General features: G+C 50.4%; 1 protein-coding gene across 1 annotated transcript; it reads left to right on the top strand.

Annotated features, from left to right (window-relative positions):
- The first annotated feature begins 11,282 nt into the window (after positions 1-11,282).
- On the top strand, positions 11,283-20,305 carry LOC133347421 (uncharacterized protein PF3D7_1120000-like). Its single transcript, XM_061559663.1, has 2 exons — positions 11,283-11,884; positions 19,724-20,305. Exons 1-2 carry the CDS (start codon positions 11,433-11,435, stop codon positions 20,079-20,081), a joined length of 810 nt encoding a protein of 269 aa, XP_061415647.1. The 5' UTR covers positions 11,283-11,432; the 3' UTR covers positions 20,082-20,305.
- Positions 20,306-22,059: the final 1,754 nt, after the last annotated feature.

Below are 22,059 nucleotides of genomic sequence, written 5' to 3' on the forward strand. Positions count from 1 at the left end.
TCTAGGCAATTGACCCAATAACCCTCTAGGTAATTGACCCAATACCCCTCTTGGCAATTGACCCAATACCCCTCTAGGTAATTGACCCAATACCCCTCTCGCCAATTGACCCAATACCTATCTAAGCAATTGACCCAATACCCCTCTAGGCAATTGACCCAATACCCCTCTAGGCAATTAACCGAATACCCCTCTAAGCAATTGACCCAATACCCCTCTAGGCAATTGACCCAATACCCCTGTAGGCAATTGACTCAATACCCCTTTAGGCAATTGACCCAATACCCCCCTAGGCAATTGACTCAATACCCCTCTAAGCATTTGACCCAATACCCCTCTTGGTAATTGACCCAATACCCCTCTAGTCAATTGACCCAATACCCCTCTAGGCAATTGACCCAATACCCCTCTAGGCAATTGACCCAATACCCCTCTAGGCATTTGACCCAATACCCCTCTAGGCAATTGACCCAATGACCCAATACCCCTGTAGGCAATTGACCCAATACCCCTCTAGGCAATTGACCCAATACCCCTCTAGACAATTGACCCAATACCCCTCTAGGCAATTGACCCAATACCCCTCTAGGCAATTGACCCAATACCCCTCTAGGCAATTGACCCAATACCCCTCTAGGCAACTGACCCAATACCCCTCTAGGCAATTGACCCAATACCCCTCTAGGCAATTGACCCAATACCCCTCTAGGCAATTGACCCAATACCCCTCTAGGCAATTGACCCAATACCCCTCTAGGCAATTGACCCAATACCCCTCTAGGCAATTGACCTAATACCCCTCTAGGCAATTGATCCAATACCCCTCTAGGCAATTGACCCAATAACCCTCTAGGTAATTGACCCAATACCCCTCTAGGCAATTGACCCAATACCCCTCTAGGTAATTGACCCAATACCCCTCTCGTCAATTGACCCAATACCCATCTAAGCAATTGACCCAATACCCCTCTAGGCAATTGACCCAATACCCCTCTAGGCAATTGACCGAATACCCCTCTAGGCAATTGACTCAATACCCCTCTAGGCAATTGACCCAATACCCCTGTAGGCAATTGACTCAATACCCCTCTAGGCTATTGACCCAATACCCCCCTAGGCAATTGACTCAATACCCCTCTAAGCAATTGACCCAATACCCCTCTTGGTAATTGACCCAATACCCCTCTAGTCAATTGACCCAATACCCCTCTAGGCAATTGACCCAATACCCCTCTAGGCAATTGACCCAATACCCCTCTAGGCAATTGACCCAATACCCCTCTAGGCAATTGACCCAATACCACTCTAGGCAATTGACCTAATACCCCTCTAGGCAATTGATCTAATATCCCTCTAGGCAATTGAACCAATAACCCTCTAGATAATTGACCCAATACCCCTCTAGGCAATTGACCCAATACCCCTCTCGGCAATTGACCCAATACCCCTCTAGGCAATTGACCCAATACCACTCTAGGCAATTGACCTAATACCCCTCTAGGCAATTGATCCAATACCCCTCTAGGCAATTGACCCAATAACCCTATAGATAATTGACCCAATACCCCTCTAGGCAATTGATCCAATACCCCTCTAGGTAATTGATCCAATACCCCTCTAGGCAATTGACCCAATACCCATCTAAGCAATTGACCCAATACCCCTCTAGGCAATTGACCCAATACCCCTCTAGGCAATTGACCGAATACCCCTCTAGGCAATTGACTCAATACCCCTTTAGGCAATTGACCCAATACCCCTGTAGGCAATTGACTCAATACCCCTCTAGGCTATTGACCCAATACCCCCCTAGGCAATTGACTCAATACCCCTCTAAGCAATTGACCCAATACCCCTCTTGGTAATTGACCCAATACCCCTCTAGTCAATTGACCCAATACCCCTCTAGGCAATTGACCCAATACCCCTCTAGGCAATTGACCCAATACCCCTCTAGGCAATTGACCCAATACCCCTCTAGGCAATTGACCCAATACCACTCTAGGCAATTGACCTAATACCCCTCTAGGCAATTGATCTAATATCCCTCTAGGCAATTGAACCAATAACCCTCTAGATAATTGACCCAATACCCCTCTAGGCAATTGACCCAATACCCCTCTCGGCAATTGACCCAATACCCCTCTAGGCAATTGACCCAATACCACTCTAGGCAATTGACCTAATACCCCTCTAGGCAATTGATCCAATACCCCTCTAGGCAATTGACCCAATAACCCTATAGATAATTGACCCAATACCCCTCTAGGCAATTGATCCAATACCCCTCTAGGTAATTGATCCAATACCCCTCTAGGCAATTGACCCAATACCCATCTAAGCAATTGACCCAATACTCCTCTAGGCAATTGACCCAATACCCCTCTAGGCAATTGACCCAATACCCCTCTAGACAATTGACCCAATACCCCTCTAGGCAATTAATAATAATAATAATAGTACAATTTGTAACGCGCGCAAATTTGCAGACGTAGTGGCCGCAACTCAGAGGCACGGAGCCAAGCTCAGAGTCGCTCAAAAGCATGATTGTAGAGGTGAGTTTTTAAGTGTCTCTTGAAGGAGGCGATTGAGGTGATGCTGCGAATGTGCAGAGGGTATCGTTCCAGACTGTTGGGGCTGCCACCGAGAAGCGGCGCGTAGACATGACCATCCTGGATCTTTGTATTGAGAGGAGGTCGTGAGTCGCGCTGCGCAGGCATCTGCCGTGTGCTGAGCTGCAAGTTGTCAGTAATGAAGAAAGATACGGCGGGCAGGCGGATATGAAGGCATTGTGGCAGAGGCAGGCGGTCTTGTATGTGACCCTACTGGCAATGGGGAGCCAGTTGAGAGCGCGGAGACGAGCTAGTGAGTCGAGGCGGGGATGAGTGTGGGCAATGACGACGCGTGCTAGGTTATTTTGTAGTCTTTGAAGCTTCCTTAGGTTGCCAGCGGAGGTCCGGACAAGGACGGAGTTACAATAGTCAAGGCGAGACCCAACTATGCAACATGCCAAAGTGTTGGCAATTTCAGTAGAGATGAGAGGACGTATGTGTCTAAGAGCCTTCAGGTGAAAGTTACATGAGCTGATGATATGGTTGGTTTGACGGTCGAAGGATAAAGTTGAATCTAGGATGACACCGAGGTAGCTGAAGTGGTTGGTGAACTTGATGCTATGACCGAAGATGTGTATGTGTGTGGGGAGTGCTGCTGAATTGAGACGTTGCTTGGTACCTAACATGATGGCCACTGACTTTTTCGGATTAAGGGCTAGGTTGTGTGCAGTGAACCATTGTTGCATGGCGGTGGTACATTCCGAGAGCCTCTCGAATCCAGATGCATTGCTAGAATCGATGGCGGTGAATAGAATCGTGTCATCCGCGTATGAGTGATTGACCCAATACCCCTCTAGGCAATTGACCCAATACCCCTCTAGGCAATTGACCCAATACCCCTCTAGGCAATTGACCCAATACCCCTCTAGGCAATTGACCCAATACCCTTCTAGGCAATTGACCCAATACCCCTCTAGGCAATTGACCCAATACCCCTCTAGGCAATTGACCCAATACCCCTCTAGGCAATTGACCTAATACCCCTCTAGGCAATTGATTCAATACCCCTCTAGGCAATTGACCCAATAACCATCTAAGCAAATGACCCAATACCCCTCTAGGCAATTGACCCAATACCCCTCTAGGCAATTGACCCAATACCCCTCTAGACAATTGACCCAATACCCCTCTAGGCAATTGACCCAATACCCCTCTAGGCAATTGACCCAATACCCCTCTAGGCAATTGACCCAATACCCCTCTAGGCAATTGACCCAATACCCATCTAGGCAATTGACCCAATACCCTTCTAGGCAATTGACCCAATACCCCTCTAGGCAATTGACCCAATACCCCTCTAGGCAATTGACCCAATACCCCTCTAGGCAATTGACCTAATACCCCTCTAGGCAATTGATTCAATACCCCTCTAGGCAATTGACCCAATAACCCTCTAGGTAATTGACCCAATACCCCTCTAGGCAATTGACCCAATACCCCTCTAGGTAATTGACCCAATACCCCTCTCGCCAATTGACCCAATACCCATCTAAGCAATTGACCCAATACCCCTCTAGGTAATTGACCCAATACCCCTCTCGCCAATTGACCCAATACCCATCTAAGCAATTGACCCAATACCCCTCTAGGCAATTGACCCAATACCCCTCTAGGCAATTGACCGAATACCCCTCTAAGCAATTGACCCAATACCCCTCTAGGCAATTGACCCAATACCCCTGTAGGCAATTGACTCAATACCCCTTCAGGCAATTGACCCAATACCCCCCTAGGCAATTGACTCAATACCCCTCTAAGCAATTTACCCAATACCCCTCTCGGTAATTGACCCAATACCCCTCTAGTCAATTGACCCAATACCCCTCTAGGCAATTGACCCAATACCCCTCTAGGCAATTGACCCAATACCCATCTAAGCAATTGACCCAATACCCCTCTAGGCAATTGACCCAATACCCCTCTAGGCAATTGACCGAATACCCCTCTAAGCAATTGACCCAATACCCCTCTAGGCAATTGACCCAATACCCCTGTAGGCAATTGACTCAATACCCCTTTAGGCAATTGACCCAATACCCCCCTAGGCAATTGACTCAATACCCCTTTAAGCAATTGACCCAATACCCCTCTCGGTAATTGACCCAATACCCCTCTAGTCAATTGACCCAATACCCCTCTAGGCAATTGACCCAATACCCCTCTAGGCAATTGACCCAATACCCCTCTAGGCAATTGACCCAATACCCCTCTAGGCAATTGACCCAATACCCCTGTAGGCAATTGACCCAATACCCCTCTAGGCAATTGACCCAATACCCCTCTAGACAATTGACCCAATACCCCTCTAGGCAATTGATCCAATACCCCTCTAGGCAATTGACCCAATACCCCTCTAGGCAATTGACCCAATACCCCTCTAGGCAATTGACCCAACCCAATACCCCTCTAGGCAATTGACCCAATACCCCTCTAGGCAATTGACCCAATACCCCTCTAGGCAATTGACCCAATACCCCTCTAGGCAATTGACCCAATACCCCTCTAGGCAATTGACCCAATACCCCTCTAGGCAATTGACCCAATACCCCTCTAGGCAATTGACCTAATACCCCTCTAGGCAATTGATTCAATACCCCTCTAGGCAATTGACCCAATACCCCTCTAGGTAATTGACCCAATACCCCTCTCGCCAATTGACCCAATACCCATCTAAGCAATTGACCCAATACCCCTCTAGGCAATTGACCCAATACCCCTCTAGGCAATTGACCGAATACCCCTCTAGGCAATTGACTCAATACCCCTCTAGGCAATTGACCCAATACCCCTGTAGGCAATTGACTCAATACCCCTCTAGGCTATTGACCCAATACCCCCCTAGGCAATTGACTCAATACCCCTCTAAGCAATTGACCCAATACCCCTCTTGGTAATTGACCCAATACCCCTCTAGTCAATTGACCCAATACCCCTCTAGGCAATTGACCCAATACCCCTCTAGGCAATTGACCAAATACCCCTCTAGGCAATTGACCCAATACCCCTCTAGGAAATTGACCCAATACCTCTCTAGGCAATTGACCCAATACCCCTCTAGGCAATTCACCCAATACCCCTCTAGGCAATTGACCCAATACCCCTGTAGGCAATTGACCCAATACCCCTCTAGGCAATTGACCCAATACCCCTCTAGGCAATTGACCCAATACCCCTCTAGGCAATTGACCCAATACCCCTTTAGGCAATTGGCCCAATACCCCTCTCGGCAATTGACCCAATACCCCTCTAGGCAATTGACCCAATACCCCTCTAGGCAATTGACCCAATACCCCTCTAGGCAATTGACCCAATACCCCTCTAGGCAATTGATTCAATACCCCTTTAGGCAATTGACCCAATACCCCTCTAGGCAATTGACCCAATACCCCTCTAGGCAATTGACCCAATACCCCTCTAGGCAATTGACCTAATACCCCTCGAGGCAATTGACCCAATACCCCTCTAGACAATTGACCCAATACCCCTCTAGGCAATTGACCCAATACCCCTCTAGGCAATTGACCCAGTACCCCTCACGGCAATTGACCCAATACCCATCTAAGTAATTGACTCAATACCGCTCTAGGCAATTGACCCAATACCCCTCTAGGCAATTGACCCAATACCCTCTAGGCAATTGACCCAATACCCCTCTAGGCAATTGACTCAATACCCCTGTAGGCAATTGACCCAATACCCCTCTAGGCAATTGACCCAATACCCCTCTAGGCAATTGACCCAATACCCCTCTAGGCAATTGACCCAATACCCCTCTAGGCAATTGACCCAATACCCCTCTAGGCAATTGACCCAATACCCCTCTAGGCAATTCACAGGCAGTCTTGCCCGTGAATGGAAGCAGGGTATCAGACAGAAAACGGGCCAGTTTGTAGGTAGGTGAGTTGATAGTGGAAACGATGGGCCGAAGTGGAGAACCTTCTTTATGGATTTTTGGAAGACGATAGAATCTGGGTAGTCTAGTAGCAGAAGGTTTTAGGGAGAGCCGTTTGAAAGGTTCGATTAGAAAAGTCGAACTGGTAGTGATATTGTTGTTTTTGTAGCCAGACGGTTGGTAGGATCTTTGTTGATTTTGGTGTAACTGCCATCATTAAGAAGGTCCTGGATTTTGTTGTTGTATGTGGTTTCATCCATGATGACAGTAGCATTGCTCTTGTCGGCTGGGTGGATGACTATGTCATCTCTTTTTTTCAATGTGGTGAGTTCAGAGCGCTCGTCTTTGCTGATGTTACTAATGGGTTGCTTAGCATTTTTAAGAATGGTGGCAATTTCAGATCCTGCCACATCTGTCGGGATGTGTCCGAAGCCTTTGAGGGCTACATCTACCTGGGCAATTAAATCATTAACTGGTATGTGTTTGGGGGTGACAGCAAAATTCAGCCCTCGAGCTAGTACCGATTTAGGCTATCGGAGATTGTACTGCTACTCTGATTGATAACAGTCTTGTTAACATCTAGCTTTTTAATGTGGATCTGGTTTCTTTTTTGACAAGTTATTGAATTTAGCAATAAGGTTAACCTTGCATTTGGAGAACATTGTTGCGGCAGAAGAAGCAGTCATGCTCTCTACAAGGTTCCAATCAAATGCGGACATTTCATGTTAATGCTAAGTGTGATTGTAGGAGACATGTTTAAATTATCAAGTTCAAGCCAGAGTAGTCTTATCCTGAGATTAGAGAAAGGCTAGCTCTGAATAAAATCCGTTTGGCGTTAGAAGTGACAGAAGCAGATGTGAGTGTAAATGTGGTAGGTATTACCTTGTTGTCGCGGCATCTCTTCAGAAAGGTGAGAGACTCGATCATGTGAGCCTTCTTGTCTCGTAGTCTGTTAAAAGCTCTAACAGATGTGTGAAAACCCTCCCCGTAGAGGTGGTTCAATCTTCATTAGAAGTTTTCGTGACTGCAGGAATCCATACTCTTTGGTTCTTTCGCTAAAGTCACGTAGGTAGAAATAAATCCAGAAAAATAAACAGACATAACTTCAACCGAGAAGATGGATACAAATTGAGCAATCATTGGAAGGATGTCATTAACCAGGTAAAACCGTAACTGCTTTATGGTTGTGTCTATCATATCTGCCGGGTACTAGTCTATTTTTAAATCCTTTATATTAAGTTCACTTGCTTGCTTGCTTGCGTGCTTATGACCGTGCAAATCTTTCGGTCGTTTTTTAACCCACTTCTCGTGATCCAATCGAGCTGACATTTTGCACACAGACTCGTTGTGCGTGACAATTTATTTTCGTGAATTTTTTTTACGTAACTTTACACTTTTAATGAAAAAATAAATTATTATATTTAATTACCAATTGCTTAATGGTGGCAGGCAATTATCTGACCGATAGATAGCAAGTCATCTCAAGACAGAGGACGAGAGGACTCTAGCCGCCACGCATATAAAGGATTTATACTGGTAGGAACGAAGTGGACCAGCCTACAATAGATTATATCGTCCGCCCGTCCGTCCATCCGACCGTCCGTCCGACCGTGTAGCAACATCGTCCCCTACTGAAACACTTGGCATGACCCTACAAAAACCTTTAGACTCAGTGACGCTTTCCTGGCTAAACAAGTGTAACATTCCCTTATAATTCCCTCAGATAGCTTTTAATTAAAACATTTAAATTAATGAGGCTTTCCTGGCTAAACAAGTGTAACATTCCCTTATAATTCCCTGAGATAGCTTTTAATTAAAACTTTTAAATTCACATTTTATAATTAAAACTTTTAAATTCAAATTTTACTCACAGCGCCCTAAAGCCTACAGCTAGGCCTAAAGCCTCGAACTACGCCTATCACTCTCCCTTCGTATCGTACCCCCGCGTGTGTGCAAGGGAGTTAATGTTTAACAATGTTAGATTCCCTGATGCTTCAAAATAGAAACATTTAAATTTAAAGCTTTTACATAAATAATAAAAACATTTAATTTTAAAATTAACTCACGGCGGCCTAAAGCCTACAGCTAGGCCTAAAGCCTAGAACTAGGCCTCGACCTCTCCCTTCGTATCGTACCCCCGCATGTGTGAAAGGGAGTTAATGTTTTACAAGGTTACATTCCCTCATGTTTTAAAATAGAAACATTTACATTTAAAGCTTTTACATAAATAATTAAAACATTTAAATTACAAATTAACTCACAGCGGCCTAACGCCTACAGCTAGGCCTAAAGCCTGGAACTAGGCCTCACACTCTCCCTTCGTATCGTCCGATTCGGTGTAGCAACATCGCCCCTTACTGCAAACACTTGGCAGGACCCTACAAAACCTTTAGACTCAGTGGGGCTTTCCTGGCTAAACAAGTGTAATAATACATTATGTTTACATTCTTTGGTTATTCGTTCCTACCAGCCCACCCCGCAGGGTCCTGTTAGTGAAAAACTTTGTTTTTACGGGTTAATTTTTTAAATCCTTTATATTAAATTCATTTGCTTGCTTGCTTGTGCGCTTATGACCGTGCAAATCTTTCGGTCGTTTTTTAACCCACTTCCCGTGATCCACTCGAGCTGACATTTTGCACACAGACTCGTTGTGCGTGACAATTTATTTTCGTGAAAAATTTTTTCCATAACTTTACACTTTTTAGGAATTTTTTTTAAATATTTAATTACCAATTGCTTAATGGTGGCAGGCAATCATCTGACCCATAGGTGGCAGCCATCTCAAGCCAGAGGACGAGAGGACTCTAGCCGCCACGCATATAAAGGATTTATAGTGAAAAACTTTGTTTTTACGGGTTAATTTTTTCCAAGTAAATTTCCCCCTGCATCCTCAGCTTTCTCAGCCTCCCACTTCCAGCCCCGCCCACTCCCCCCCCCCCCCCACAGCTTCACGTCCCCTCTCCGAGCGCTCACGCAGCGCTCCCCTCCCCCTCCTCTCTCTCTCTCTCTCCCCTTGCCCCTTCCCCTTCTTACCTATATAACCTCTTGCCACGGCAGCTCTCTTTCCCACTTAAGCAAAACATTGTTTTCTTGATGTGGTTTTCCTATTCTTAGGCTTTTTCGGTAAAGTCACGTAGCTAAAACATTAAAATTAATAAAAGTAAAATAAAATAAAAATCACGACGTTTCGGAGGCAACACAAGCTTCCGTCCTACCTGATGATAATTGCTTGTGTTGCAATTGAAACGTCGTGATTTGTTTTATTTTAGTTTATTTCTAACTACGTGATTTTAACGAAAGAACCAAAGAGTATGGGTTCCTGCAGTCACGAAAGCTTAAAATCAAGACTGGGATCTCAAGTTTATAGAATTTATGGTCGCACCATGCTCACAAAAATACTGCAATGTGATGAATATTTCTCAATAGCAGCTCCTGTTGTGTGGTAAGAGGTAATTACAGGGATCTCAGAATTAGTTGTGTGAAACTCCATGTGCTTCGTTCTTTAATTTATTACTCGTCCTTTGAATACATTTTCTGTTTTCTGTAGCCTGGGAGTCGTGGCGCCAGTCGACCACGTGGGGAGACATTATGGATAAAGTGGACCCTTTCCCAGGACAAAGTTATGAGAATTGCTCCCCAAAGGTGTGTATGGGATCTATGGGGGTCAAACACACCACATTATCTCCATACCATCACACCAAACTATCACGACACCTCACATCACCACACTATCTCTCCACATCACCTTTCCCATCACACCACACTACCACCAACTCAAAACACCATCATAGAGCCTCATCATGCCTCTATATCATTACAAGACACCGTCTCTTCAGAACATTCCACTACTTCCCCTCTCCATATCACAACACGATCCCCCAACACCATCACCCCATCTCTCCACCATCACGTTATGCCATATCAAACATGGGAAGGCACTTGAAGTGGCCATTTATTACCAATGAAGACACAATGACATTAGGCAATAACATGAATTTTGTTTGTGAGATGATTGCAAGTTGCCATTCCAGTTGCCCACTGTGGTTGCAGCAGTGAAATTTGTCCAGATTATGGGCATCCAGATGTTTACAATGGAATATTGTGGAAACTATTGCCCGTGATGATTGTTGCCAAACAATTGCCATGAAATCTTCACAGTCAATCACAGCCTTAAGTACGTGAATGGGGTTTGTGAGGGTATATAAGCATGTAACATGTATTTTGATTCTGTAGGGTTTGGGTTATTTAGGGGTTAGGGCACTTACAATGTGATAAAAGTATTGATGGATAAGGAGTTGTGTTAACATCAGGTGATTGTGTATATTCATATATGTGCTAAGCAAGTTTGCATGAGTAAATGTAGATGTTTGCATCCGTACATAGATTTGTGAGTATGCATTTGTGTTTGGTGCCTGTGGGTATGAATTTTGCTTGCATGTGCATGTCTGAATGTTTATTTGTTTATCTTTGCTCGAACAGAGGAGCATTGGGGAGTGGAAGCACTTCAGCGGGGTGAAGCGTCTCCAGGAGAAGCACCTTGTGAAGGAGAAATGCACCATGGAAAAGGAGCGCCTCATTGAGGTGCAGCGCCTTGCCAGGATGAAGTGCCACACAGAGGAGAAGTGCCTCAGAGACAATCTACTCAAGAACCACCTCATTGAAAAGCATCTCATTGAAGTGAAGTGCTTCAGGGATGAGAAGCGTCTTCGCAAGGTGAAGTGGCTCGAGGAGAAGCATCGGGAGAAGCGTTTTGCAAGGTGAAGTACCTTGGAGAGGTGAAGCGTCTCCAGGAGGAGAAGTGTCTCAAGGAGGTGGAGTGCATCATTGAAGGAAAGTGCCTCGTTGAAGTGAAGCGCCTCGCCAGGGTGAAAAACCTCACACAGCAGAAGTGCCTCAGAGACAATCTCCTCAATAATGTGAAACGCCTCATGGAAAAGTGCCTCATTGAGGAGACCAGCTTCATGGAGCAGAAACGCCTTCGTGAGGTGAAGCGTCTCAATGAGAAGCGTCTGGAGGAGGAGAAGCGTTTCACCAGGGTAAATTACCTCACCGAGGTGAAGCGCTTTGCCAACATGAAGCGGGTCGAGGAGGAGAAGCGCCTCATGGAGAAGACGCGCCTTGTTGAGGTGAAACTTCAAGAGGAGGAGCGCTTCATGGAGGAAAAGCACATTGTAGAGGAAAAGCATCTTGTGGAGGAGCAGTGCCTCGCCAAGATGAAGCAACAGTGGCTCCGGACAGCTACCACCAGCAGCACCACCAGCAGCACCGCCAGCAGCCCCACCACCACCGCCGCCACTCTTGTGAAGGGCCCGATTGCTCCGAGCTTTGGAGAAGAGGGCTTCCAAGAAGAGAATGCAAACTCTGGGGCCGCTGATCCACGGTAAACCACTCTGCATGTGTCCTATGTGTGTTTATTTCTTTATTTATTATGCTTGTTTTTCTCAGGACGAGCCTCATGAAGTCTCAAGACTTTTTTTCAAGAGGGTCCTGCCAAGTTTGCTCGCAGTAGGGAATGAAGTTGCTACTGTTTTTGATCAAAATTAGGCAATTTGCATTGCTTGTGTGGATCAGTTACAGGAAGAAAGCTGCAGCACCCTTCCAGAATAGGGGGCAACACACTCCACAGAGAGAATATGGCCAAACATGTAAATCAAACCCAGGTCTCTCTTACTGTGAGGCACAGATGCTCCAGCCCTGCCACATTTACAAATACACAGACACAGCAAGCCCAACGCGTACATTCGGCTATACTGTGGACAGATATATTTTCCATAATTAGTGTCTGGGTTAGATCACATAATGATGCGGCCATATCTTCACCATGTAACCCTCCATCCACCGTGATATTTTGGCAGACTAAGGCCTGACTCCAGGCCAGCTTCCAAGTTGCCTTGTAATGCACAGAGACAGCTATCACTGGGAGGGGTGTCCAATTTCAAATGCATTGAGACAAGAGATGCGATATGTGAGTGGCTCATCGCGTGCAATGCACTCTGAGATGCCTTCGATGTTAAGGGAGGCGACTCTTTCGACCACAAATCGCTGTCATATCTTTCCGAAATCGTGGATGGGTTTACGCGGCCAAAAGGTAGCACACTCAACGTTCACCACTTACAGTTCAGATATTGCTTCTTGCCCTTGCTATTGTAGAGGTGTAATTGCGCATGGCTACGGATGTTGAGGTGTAATTGTACATGGCCACGGATGGCCAACAAACACAAGGGGCGGGGTTACGGCCGTACACAAGGGTGGCGCTCGCACCGACGTCCGCATGTGCATCCCCCACGGGCCCCCCCTCGGGGGCGAGTCCTATAAAAGGTGATGAGCTCGAGGGCTCGAGGTCGGGGCTCAGCTTTAACCAGAGAAGAAGGAAGACCTGCTAGAATAGGCCCCAGAGCTCCCCTGGCTCGCTGTCCTTATAAGGGCCGACCAGGGCAAGCCGGTGGCGTGGCCCCGAGAGCCCAGACTAAGCTGGTCTGGAGACTCAGGGTGCCGGGATCCCAGCTTAACCAGGCTGGGACAGATAGCCTCCCCTAGCCCCGTAGTGGAGGAATTGGCATAGGTTAGCGGGGTTAGCTGTTGTGCATCCCTGTAGCCAAGTGACCCGTAATTACTGTGTTGGTGTAATAAACAAGTGTGCCTCCGATCCTGTCGTCAAGCCTCCTACATACTTACTACATCTGGTGTCAGAAGTAAAACGTTCAACGATGGACACACGAGGGACGACACGTACCAGGGGGTCGGAGATGGAAGACGCCGCGGCCGAATCACCACCAGAGATGGCCGGGGTCGGATCGGAGCAGCCGGGGCCGAGTACGCCCGCGCCGCTACGACAAGAGGGGGGGGGATGCGTCGGCCGAAGGACTCCGGCTGGCTCACTCCCGCCTGGCGGAACTGCTCTACGCCGCGGCCGCCGCATTGGAGGAGATCACGCGGCTGGGGGCTGGAGGGGCAGCGCGGGTCGACGACAGCAGCCGACGCGCAGCGACGTTTCCCGCCACCCCGACGCGGCTCGCGGTTAAATTTCCCGCCATCACTACAGTGCGAGCAGAGGGCGGGGCCGGCCCGCGTCAGGTGACTGCTGAGCGCCAAGCACAAGGCGTGACATCATCAACACCGGACAGCGCGTCAACATCAGAGCGACCGGCGATGCCATGCTTGCAGCCCGCCCACACTGTATCATCTGCTGGGAGCGACGGAGAGCGATCTGCAGCCACGGACGTCGCGTTACAGCAGCGTCTGCCGCCTCTAAAAGAATTCGTGGGCGCGGACGGAGACTGGGGCGGCTTCAAGAGGCGGTTCATCGCTCATCAAGAGATGGCGAACTAGTCGGACGCCGAGGCTCTACGCGCGCTGCCGGCGATGCTGGACAACGACGCCCTGGCTACCCTCACCTCGGCGCCTAAGGAAAAGCGCGCCACTCTGCACCTGGCGCTGCAGCTGCTGTCAGCCGTCTATGGGCCGCCTTCGGACTGCAGGCAGCTGTTCCACGATCGGCATCGGGGCGCCAACGAATCGCCCCTGGCCTTCCGGACGGCTCTCCTGGCCCTAGCGAAGGCTGCTTTTCCACGAATGGACGAGGAAGGAGTGGATGCCATGGTGGCTGAGAAGCTGCTGATACTCGCTGATGAGCTGGACGTCAACGTCCTGGCTCAAGACGACGCAGAAATGTCGTCCCTGCTGGTCGCGCGCCACATCCACGGGGGCCTGCGGTCCCTACGTCGAAAGGCGGCCAAGGGGGCGGCCGGCCATGCCATGGCAACCACCGCCCTCCCATCGGAGGAGGTCTGCGGGGTGGAGCGGCGAGGGGAATGGAGATCGGCGGCACCACAGGCTCGGAATGGACCGAGCCGCCAGGAGCAGCCCAGGACATCTGGGGCGCTCACACGCTGCTACAACTGTGGCCTACAAGGCCACGTCGCGTCAGGATGCCGGGCTCCCCGTCAGCGCGGGGCGACACCTCGTCAGGACGCCACGCCGTCTCCTCCCAAGCTCCAGTAGAGAAATACGGCGAGTCGTGGCACCTCACACGTTTGGCCCATGCACACATCCGACACACACTCGCGCGCTCAACTAAACAGGGCTCGAAAATCACCGTCCGTCGCGCGCGATTGTTCTGTAATGCGGCGAGCGCTCCAACCGGGTCAGTGGTCGGAGCTCGCCCATCGTGTCGTTGCTGCGTCGGCGGGATCATCGGTTGTGGTTGGTCATATTGATGGGGTAGAGGTGCGGATTTTAATTGACACAGGGGCATCGGCGACCATTATATCTGATTTGATTTATAACATCCTTCCCGTTCAAAGTCGTCCCTTGCTCCCTGTTGACGTGCCATGCTATGCTGCTAACGGGGGCTCGCTGGGCATTATTGGGCAAATCCGCGCCACTATTTGCATTGGAGACATTAAATTATCCGGGCCTGTTTTGGTTTCCTCCTCACTCGCGGTTCCGTGCCTGTTGGGGACGGATTTCTTGGCCAAAATGCCCATCCGTATCCTGATTGACCAGGGGTGCATCGAGCTCCCATCGGGCCGACGTGTTACATTTTTGTCTTCCCCCACCACGGAGCGTCGGGCGTTTGCCACCGTGCAGGCGCTCGTGACAAAAACTGTGCGCGTACCTCCGGGGGCTCAGATGCTCGTCTCTCTTAGGTTGCGTCGGCCGTTTGCTGAAGGGGTTGCGGATCGGGGGGTCTTGTTGGGACCATCTCGAGCCGGGGTCAATGGACCCGATTTGCTAGCGGCTCAGACCATGGTGAGAGGGGATGGGGACCCCTTCATTGCAGTCCTTAATGTAGGATCGCGAACGGCCGTGGTTCCTCAAGGGACCGTGCTTGCACACGCAACGCCGGTACCCTATGAGGAACCACTCGTGGGTCAGGTAACCACCGATCCTCCGTCGCGACCGCATTCGGACTGTGATGACGGATGGCTGGATGCGCTTTGCGTGGGATCAGTGGACCTGTCCGACTCGCAGCGCGCGCAGCTGCGAGTTCTCCTGAGCGAATTTGCTGACGTTTTTAGTCAACACAAATTTGATATTGGTTGTACTAAATTGCTGCGACACCATATTGACACGGGTGACAGCGCGCCAATCCGCCAAAATCCCTTTCGGTTGAGTCCCGCCGAAAAGGATCATGTCAAATCGGCTGTTGATGACATGCTAGCCGCCAATATCATTTCCCCTTCCAACAGCCCGTGAGGCGCGCCGATCGTTTTGGTGAAAAAACACGACGGCTCACTGCGGTTTTGTGTCGACTTTCGGCGTTTGAACAAAATTTCTGTGGCAGATGCGTACCCGCTTCCTCGAATGGATGAGTCGCTCGATGCCTTGGCGGGGCCGCGATTCTTTTCCACCCTCGATTTACTATCTGGATTCTGGCAGCTTCCTCTGGATGACGAATCAAAACCTAAGACTGCTTTTCGTACACCGCAAGGTCTCTTCCAATTTAACCGGTTGCCGATGGGTTTACATTCTGTGCCGGCAACTTTTCAGCGGTTAATGGAACTGGTCTTGGCAGGCCTGCAATGGGATTCGTGTTTAATTTACTTGGACGATGTCATCGTCTTTAGCAAATCCTTCGAGGAACACCTCCAGAGGTTGCGTGCTGTTTTTCTCAAAATGCGGGCTGCCAATTTAAAATTTAAACCGCAGAAGTGCCATTTACTCCGCGAATCGGTGCGGTATTTGGGTCACATTGTTGGGCGCTCGGGGATATCCACTGATCCCGCCAAAACGGAATGCGTCAGCTCCTGGCCGACTCCCACCTCGGTGGGAGAGGTCAGGAGTTTCATTGGGTTCGCGTCGTATTATCGACGGTTTGTGGCTGACTTCGCTACGATCGCGAAACCATTGCATGCCTTGACGTCCAAGGGAGTCAGGTTTCATTGGGGGCCGGAGGAGGAAGCTGCTTTTCGCGCCCTCCGGAATGCCCTGGTGGGGGCTCCGCCGTTGAATTACCCCGATTTCTCACAACCCTTCTTGCTCGATACAGATGCAAGTAACACGGACATCGGGGGCGTGCTGTCCCAGCTCATTGGGGGCGTAGAGCATGTGGTGGCTTACGGTAGTCGGGTACTGTCTCCAGCCGAACAATGGTACTGCGTTACCCGTCGGGAATTATTGGCAATTGTTTATTTCATTCAGCAGTACCGCCCGTATCTGTACGGTCGGCGTTTCACCGTCCGTACGGATCATGCGGCCCTACAGTACGCCCTGCGGGTTCAACAACCATCGGGCCAGTTGTCTCGATGGTTGGAGATTCTCCAAGACTATGACTTTGTCACCACATATCGTAAGGGCGTCCGCCACACGAACGCTGACGCCCTGTCGCGGTTGCCACCCACTTCGGAGTGCGCTTGCCTCTTGGGTTCTGGGCGTTGTAGGCCCCCGAACGTCACCACCGATTCGGTCCTCGTGGCCGCCGCCGATGCGCCTTTGGCTTCGGGTCCTATCGAGCAAGAAGGGAGGGATTCGTTGCTGGGGTTGTCGGTCGCGGAATGGGGACGCCTCCAAATGGAGGACACCTCCCTCCTCGCTCTGCGCCGTCGCGCCGGGGGGGTTGGTCAGGGGGTGGCGAACGTTGACTCGTGGGGGTTGTTCCAGGGTCTTTTAATGCACTGGGACGGAAAAACCCGCCGCCAGCGGCTCGTGGTGCCTGCAGCATTAAGGGGTAAGGTGGTATGGGCTGTTCATGAGCGGCTTCTGCACTTGGGGGTTCACAAGACCTTTGCCACGCTCCAGCTCGATTTCTTTTGGCCGGGCATGGCAAAGGACGTGGGGGATCTCCTCGGGTCGTGCACGCAATGCGCGCAGCGGAAGCCACCTGCTAGGGGGTCCAACCCTCCGCTGCAGTCCATAAAGGTTTCCCGGGTTAACGAGCTCGTTGCTCTAGACATACTCGGCCCATTTCCCGCTACACCCAGGGGGAATAGGTATTTATTGACAGGGGTCGAATACTTCACGAGATGGCCTATGGCCTGGCCCCTGGCCAACCAGTCGGCAGCAGCCATCGCGGAGGCCTTTGTCCAGGGCTATGTCCTCGACAAGGGTGCTCCGGAACGGCTGCTTACTGACCAGGGTAAGAATTTTTCGGGAAAACTCCTCCGCGAGGTGTGCGACCTCTTGGGTACGGAGAAGGTTCGGACCTCTCCGTATCACCCACAAACTGACGGGATGGTGGAACGGCTGCATCGGACCATCACGTCTATGCTGTCCCAGCAGGTGTCAGTATCCCAGACAGATTGGGACCTTCGTATAGCCGGTGTGTTGCAGGCCTACAGGATGGCTCCCCATGCGGCCACCGGATTTTCCCCTTTCTTTTTAATGTATGGGCGCGAGGCTAACCCCCCTGTGACGACCCAGCTGAAGCTCTCGGCGCCCCAGGCGAAGTCTAACTTGTCCGAACACGTTAAATTTAACATCAGCAAATTGTCTGAGGCGCGGGAAGCGGCCGTGCAAAATTCTGAACTCCGCCAGAGGGCGAACGAGAGGCTTCGGTTGGGGCGGGTACATGTGGTCAAATGGAAACCAGGGGACAGGGCATGGTTGCACTGTCCCCAGGTGCCGCTGGCAACCTCGTCAAAATTGGTACGGCCGTGGCGGGGGCCAGTGGAGGTCGTACAGGTCTTGCGGCCGCAATGTGTTCGCGTCAAATGGGGGAGGCGTCGGTGGTATGTGCACCCCTCAAGGTTGAAACCGTTCATCGCGCCGCCCCGTGGTTCACACACACACACGCATGGCCAAACGTGTGAGGGTTCCGCCGACTCCCCGACGTCGCTGCGCTCGCCTAACCTGACATCAACTGTTCCATCCCCAGGTGCAACAGGAGTGACGGGTCCATGCCCGCCAACCCCTCCTGGAGGGGTCGGGGGTCACTCGGCAGCGACGCCCGACTCTCTTGCACCCGGATCATCAACAACCGCCACTGAGCGTGCCGGGACGGGCCCTTGTGACGGGCCCGCCACGAGAACGCGCGCCAAAACGCGCAGACTATTGTGAGGTCGGCCGTTGGGGGGCCTTGCGGACAGTGTGAGGGGTGGCGTCCGGAGTGTGTGTATATATGTTGGTTTTGGGGTGTTTATTCGGGGGGGTGCGTCGGGTTATTTTTTTTCTCTCTCTCTCTCTCTCTCTTCCTGTTGTTGTTCTTGTTATGGTTCTCTTTGTTCTTGTTAAAAATTACGCGAGGCACACACACGGTTTTCGGGAGGGATGCACCTTTATTCTGATTTTTTTTTGCAGCCGGGGACGGCTGCGAGCTGTACAGGGGGGGGTGATGTAGAGGTGTAATTACGCATGGCTACGGATGTTGAGGTGTAATTGTACATGGCCACGGATGGCCAACAAACACAAGGGGCGGGGTTACGGCCGTACACAAGGGTGGCGCTCGCACCGACGTCCGCATGTGCATCCCCCACGGGCCCCCCCTCGGGGGCGAGTCCTATAAAAGGTGATGAGCTCGAGGGCTCGAGGTCGGGGCTCAGCTTTAACCAGAGAAGAAGGAAGACCTGCTAGAATAGGCCCCAGAGCTCCCCTGGCTCGCTGTCCTTATAAGGGCCGACCAGGGCAAGCCGGTGGCGTGGCCCCGAGAGCCCAGACTAAGCTGGTCTGGAGACTCAGGGTGCCGGGATCCCAGCTTAACCAGGCTGGGACAGATAGCCTCCCCTAGCCCCGTAGTGGAGGAATTGGCATAGGTTAGCGGGGTTAGCTGTTGTGCATCCCTGTAGCCAAGTGACCCGTAATTACTGTGTTGGTGTAATAAACAAGTGTGCCTCCGATCCTGTCGTCAAGCCTCCTACATACTTACTACACTATTACTGCCACCACATTAACCATAAAGATACACATCCATTCCATCACAGCTGACTTTCAAAATCTCCACCGATATTATTTTAAATGTGTAGGCCATTATGTTCAAGGGAATAATTAGAATATTCATATAAACAATAATTTCACGAAAAATGATTCAGCTAAATTTATACAGCAACTCCACCCAGTCCTTTGAAACTATAGCAGTCTGTGTGAAACACAGCTGCACCTATCTCAAGGATAGCCTTGAGCTATGAGAATTACAGCGCCAATACCAAGCACTCACTGGTCATGTTGTTATTGCTGTTTATATTAAGCTCAGATTAATCTGCCACACATTCCACACACGATGGAGAGATGGCGATGTCTGCCATAGCAGGAAGTTGGAACGGTGCCGTGTTTTGTCTCTTCACAGATTTGAACCAGCGCAGCCCTCCTCCTCACTCATCCAGGCCTTTGAAGCAAAGACAGAGGTTATGGTGGAGACAAAGGAAGAGGTAAAGGAGGAGGTGAAGGAAGAGATGATGGAGGAGGAGGTAGATGCAGAGAAATCGGAGGAAGAGAAGACAAAGGAGGACGAGATTGTGATGGAGACAATGGAGAACACGAAGGGAGAGGATAAAGACAATATAGAGGTGGAGGACCAGGACAAAACACAAGATGAACAGATGGTCGTGGTGGGGGAGATGGAGGAGATGGACAAAGGGGAAACAATGGTGGTGGAGGAGGAAGAGAAGACGGTGGTGGAGGAGATGGTGCTGCAGGATTGGTGAGGAGATGATGAAGGAAGATATGGTGGTCGGGAAGGGGGAGAAGATGGAGAAGAAGACAAATGTGGAGCAGGAAGAGAAGGTAGAGGAGAAGATGGTGGTGGAGGATGAAGAGAAGGAGATGGAAGAGGATGAGACAGAGGAGGAGAAGATGGAGGAGGTGCAGGAGGTGGTGATGCACGAAAAGAAGAGGAATCGAGGAGGCTTCGTTCACATGGTGAGAGCAATCACCTCACTCAACCGCCGCGTACTGCTTTGTGGCGGAAGGTCCACCGCCCAGTAGGGGTAGTCGTGGATTGGTGCCAACCATGACCGCTATCACCACACTACCTACCCACCCCTTGATACACGCCACACACACACCACACGGTTCCCCAGAGAGAGGGTGCCACTGGGACCACAGCTGGGGAATGAAGCTGAGCAGCAGATGCCAGGACTACAGGGGAGAATGACTGCTACCAGGACACCTCTCTCACACACACACACACACGGGACTATCCCAATAGCATAGCCAACCCCACACTGGGCCCCTTCCATGCTGGTTTTCATCCAGGCAGTCCTCATGGGATGACCTTGCCATGGTTTCCAGGACATGGAAGGGGCAGTTGATCCAGGGTGAGAGAGCTGGAGGGGTCAGGTGCAGACAATGAACAAAACCTGCACGTGCCAAGTTTCAAGGCCACCCTGTTAAGAATTAGGATAAATTCTATTGTTGTTACCATAAACTTTGTGAAATCAACCTTTGAGGACAAGCATAACGTTGCATTGCTTGTGAGTGCTTCCTGGGTTGGTTAAATGGGCCTTGGCTTGTGTGTGCAGTGTCCCGGCTGTGTGTGCGGCGGTACAAGGACACATATATAATGAGACGTTTTGGGAAATGGTCCTTCTTCAGAACACATACAAGCGGTGATGGGAACACATTCAGGTGATTTGCCTTCTTAACGACAAATCCGCCTCTCCTCTGCCCCATGAATCCACTGTTCCACTGCTCCACTGCCCCATTGCTCCACTGTCCCATTGCCCCATGGCCCCTCTGCTTCACTGCCCTTCTGCTCCAATGCCCCACTGCTCCACCATCTGGCACAGCAGTTGAAACTAATTATTGAGTATCTTAAATCCCCCTGCCGCTGTCCACCAAGCAGTGAAAATGGGTGCGCCACAATCGTGCGGCAAGATGTGTGTGGTGGATTAAAGAGAAAGCAATTGCAGGACTGTGCCACTGCTGCACAATCCCATTAGATTTGGGAAAGTATTCAAAGAATGCTGCATGATCACTAAACAGGTTGCTGCTAATGTATATAACGTGTGGGGGGGGGGGGGGGACGCGTGTTTAGAGGCAGCCTAGTGATCTCGAGGTCATAGCACTGAACTGGCACCATGGAGTACCTCGGTTTGAATCCAGGCAGCCGCCTGTCATCGAAGCGGATTTTCAAGTCTAGCGAGTTAATGGTCTCAGCCTGTTCGTCATTGACTGCACAAAAACACGTTCCTTTGGAGTGGGCAGGTAGGAACTTGGTTGGACAGCGCATTCGTGCGATCCGTGTTGGATACCGTAGTCGTGTTGGAAGTTGTATCTGTTACTATTGCATCAGATGATGATTGTTGATTTATTGCTGTAGGTCTTTAAGTTCATGCGGCTGCTGCAGCAGGTCGCGCCTGTGCTGTGACGCCGCCTCCTGCGTGTACCACGCGTGCCAATCCACCTGACCTGGTCCTTGAACGGCCACGATGCTGTTGTAATGGCGCACCAGGTGCATGATGTTGAGCAGGGCGTAGACGCCGCAGTCGTAGCCGTTCGGTTGCTGCGGCACAAGCACCGTGGTGATTGCCACGGTGGTGATCGCCACCGGGTGCTCACCGATTTGGCGCGCACGACCCGGTCCACCACCATGCTGGCGAAGGCCGCGATGTTTTTGGCGTTGCGCGACTGCCCGCACGCTGCCATTGAGTCTAACAGCATGGCAGTCGACCTTGGTGGGCA

This window comes from Lethenteron reissneri, chromosome 3 (assembly GCF_015708825.2).
Source record: "Lethenteron reissneri isolate LAM-NWPU_2019-01 chromosome 3, ASM1570882v1, whole genome shotgun sequence".
Taxonomy (NCBI): Eukaryota; Metazoa; Chordata; class Hyperoartia; order Petromyzontiformes; family Petromyzontidae; genus Lethenteron; species Lethenteron reissneri.

What these genes read in the sequence shown, in the direction of transcription:
- LOC133347421 (XM_061559663.1), top strand. Translation starts at nt 11,433, where the DNA reads ATGGAAAAGTGCCTCATTGAGGAGACCAGCTTCATGGAGCAGAAACGC. An exon ending in TCTGGGGCCGCTGATCCACG is followed by an intron (nt 11,885 to 19,723) that starts GTAAACCACTCT and finishes GTCTCTTCACAG; the next exon opens with ATTTGAACCAGCGCAGCCCT.